The following is a 2,996-nucleotide window of genomic DNA, read 5'->3' on the forward strand; positions in this document are numbered from 1 at the left end:
TTATTTAATTTGGTGAAAGCTGGAGGGGATTTCTAAGGAGTGTGAGATGAAAGCATGTTACAGGCAGGGCAATAAGAAAGAAGGGTGATGCGTGGTGGGATAATGTACAATCCTTCCACTGTTTTCTGAATCGGTGTGGGTTTGGGACCTGGGTGTCACTGTCACTGGGGAAGAACAGTGGTAATGTTTGGGTGGGGTTCTGGCGTGTTCGGAACAACCAAGCAATGCCAAGACGCAAAAGCAAAGCAAGTGAACAATGCCACATGGGCAAACAAGCAGTTTACCTTCTTCAGAAGGCGTGCAGAGCTGGCTATGCTTATTAAAGTGACTGCGGAGGTAGGGAGAGATTCAGAAATAGGTCATGATGGTAAGGAGCCTGGGAGAATGTGTAGGAGGAGGCACTGCAAATTTTGGAAATTTTTTTAGGAAGAAAAAAACCCTTGTGACAAAGTATGGAATACAGCAAGGGGCCTGGAGAGAAGAGACGTTGTTTATCACTCCTTACAGCAGAAGAGCGTTAGCATATCCTGTGAAGTAGAAAAGTGGCAGATTCAAAACAGATCAGTGAAGATGTATTCTCATGTGCAGGAGCTGGATGCTGTAGGGAGTCCTCAAGAACAGAAACGTGAAATTCGGAGTGAAATCAGAAATGCACATCGATGCTCATATCTGTGATTTGCTAATGTGAACACTGTTCAGTTTTGTGACCCTGCCTGTTGTTGTAGTCTCTTTTTTGCTAGGTTTTCCAATTATTGACAGTGCAGGCCTTATAATAATCTGAGTGCTTGGCTTCTGCTGTAAGATTTTTATGTAAGATGAAAGGAGCAAAATAACTTTATTATTTTAAGCTTTGAAATAACCAGCAGTGGCAACAGAGGTTAATAACAGGTTAGTGCTCACCTAATTTAGGAGTTCAGTTCAGTGGTGGAGAGTTACAAAGCTCTAGTGCGTGGCAGTGGTTTTGAACCCCAAATTAAAGCTCATCTCACTGGTGTTGTAAGTGTCTGCTGTGAGGAAGATGCTCTTTCTGTGGCAAAGCTTTTGCTTGCTAGTTGGAAAATTCAACGCTTCATGTTGTTGGAGGCCTTCTAGACCTCTGCCTAGATCTGTGTTTTCTTTAAATGAACTTCAAAGATCCAGGATGCATCAGGAAAAACCTTTTCAGTTTAACAAAAGATGACTTTGAAGTCTCTCATTTAAATAACCAGAACTAATGAAAAGCATTAATGAAAAGAGTAATTCAGGGAAGTGGTGTTTTGTTCCAGCTGTGAACTGAGTGTCACTGAATTTGCCACTTAAGTTTTCTGTAGGTCAAGACAAAAACGAGAACAGTAAATCTAAAGCTATTTACACTATATAAGTAGGACAGAGCTGCAGTTCTGCAGAAGTTTTCCATGATGGTAATATGTCTCTCTGCCCTGCTTGAGGAGGTCAAGCAATTCTTTCGTATATATGATGCTTACCACTCTAGAGAGATGGGTTGTCGGCACATGCCAAGTTGTTTTGCTGTAATATTACCTGTCTCTGTGTTTTGTTGATGTCTGCTCAGCAAGCTGGATGTGAAGCAATACAGCTGGTAGACTTGATTTTCACTCCAGTTTTGGATGCTGTGACACGTTTTGATGGTGAATTCCCTGTGTGAATACACTCAGTGCAGGAGTGGTGCATCCATTATGGTTTAACATGATGGAATTTAGTATTTTCATCTTTGCTTTTCTTTATAGTCCCTGGAGGATAGTAGATGACTGTGGAGGTGCTTTTACGATGGGAGCGATAGGAGGTGGCATTTTCCAAGCTATCAAGGGGTTCAGAAATTCCCCAGTGGTAAGTAAAATCATTTGCAAGTGCATTCAGGGTGCGGTCCTGCTTTCTGTGTCCATCAACGGTGAATCTGGCCAGCCGAAGGTAAAGGAGAAATCCCTGTGCAGTGAGTGGGACTGATGTCATGAACCCAAACCGGGAGGGTACGTCTGGTGAAAGGCTCAGGATCCACATGGGTCCTTCATCTTTCTGGGTAAAAGTTCTGCTTCCCCCTGTTTGACCTGGGGGCAGCAGTGGGACACTGGCAGCTGGCTGCCCTCCCTTGCTGAGAGACATCTCGCTCAGGGTGGGGAAGTGGAGGGCGCAGCAGAACATGTCCGTCTCGGCTGATCTTCTGCCTGTGGTTCTGTCTGCACGCAAAGATGTGAAGCCTGGGCCGTTCTTCCTCTTCTGGCCTATCTCTCTCCCTTTCTTTTAAGAAATGGAAAGACTCAAGAGAAGAATCTTTTCCTGCTTTAGATTTATAGTAGGGGGTATTATTTTCTTTAAATAATCTCTTATTTAATTATTAACATTTTTTATTAACTGGATTTCTTATTTTTTTATTAGTCAGGTTTTGTTTAAATGCAGAAGTGTGCGCAAACATGAAAGTTAAAGTTTAGCCGATGCAAGTCCTTTAAGATGTTTCCACTTTTGGGATTTCTGCTGTGAAATTTTTACTATAAACCTGTTGTAGAGACATTTGATAAAATAAGGTCCTATTTCTACTTGAATATATGTTTTAAAACATTCCTCTGGCTTCATATAAAAGGGGATTCTGTTGAGTGCTTTTTGGTGTTACTCTGTGACAATTTGTTTGCCTAAAATTTCTTAGTAAGCCATCAGTTTGAGGTAAGATTTGTGAATAAATATTTCCAAACTAGTCAGATACTGCAGACACTTAACTTGAAAAGGATTATATGCTTAACTACATTCTTAATTTTGCTTAAAACTTGTTAAATACACCTGTCACGCTTCTGAGTGCTTGTGTCAAAAATAAAACTTGGGTGTATGTTCTTTAAATCTTCTTAAAGGGTAGGAAGATATCTAGTCGTAATTCTCTGGAGTCCTGGATTGATGTGTTTCATGTTAGACTCTGTAAGGCTCAGCATTGCACTTAGAAGCTGAAGTGCTTGTCTTAGCAACTGAGCCTGGGCTGAGAAGACAAGGTCTAAATACTCCACCTCACCAGCAGG

General features: G+C 41.5%; 1 protein-coding gene across 1 annotated transcript in view; it reads left to right on the plus strand.

Moving 5' to 3' along the window:
• The first annotated feature begins 1,728 nt into the window (after window positions 1-1,728).
• The window catches only part of TIMM17A (translocase of inner mitochondrial membrane 17 homolog A (yeast)), a 5,591-nt gene continuing 4,323 nt past the window's right edge, over window positions 1,729-2,996 (plus strand). Inside the window, exon 1 of the mRNA XM_010294079.1 lies at window positions 1,729-1,824. Within this exon, the coding sequence (XP_010292381.1) occupies window positions 1,765-1,824 (60 nt within the window). The 5' untranslated portion in view covers window positions 1,729-1,764. The remainder of the gene's footprint in view (window positions 1,825-2,996) is intronic.

The sequence above is a fragment of the Phaethon lepturus genome, unplaced genomic scaffold (assembly GCF_000687285.1).
Source record: "Phaethon lepturus isolate BGI_N335 unplaced genomic scaffold, ASM68728v1 scaffold28869, whole genome shotgun sequence".
Lineage (NCBI taxonomy): Eukaryota > Metazoa > Chordata > Aves > Phaethontiformes > Phaethontidae > Phaethon > Phaethon lepturus.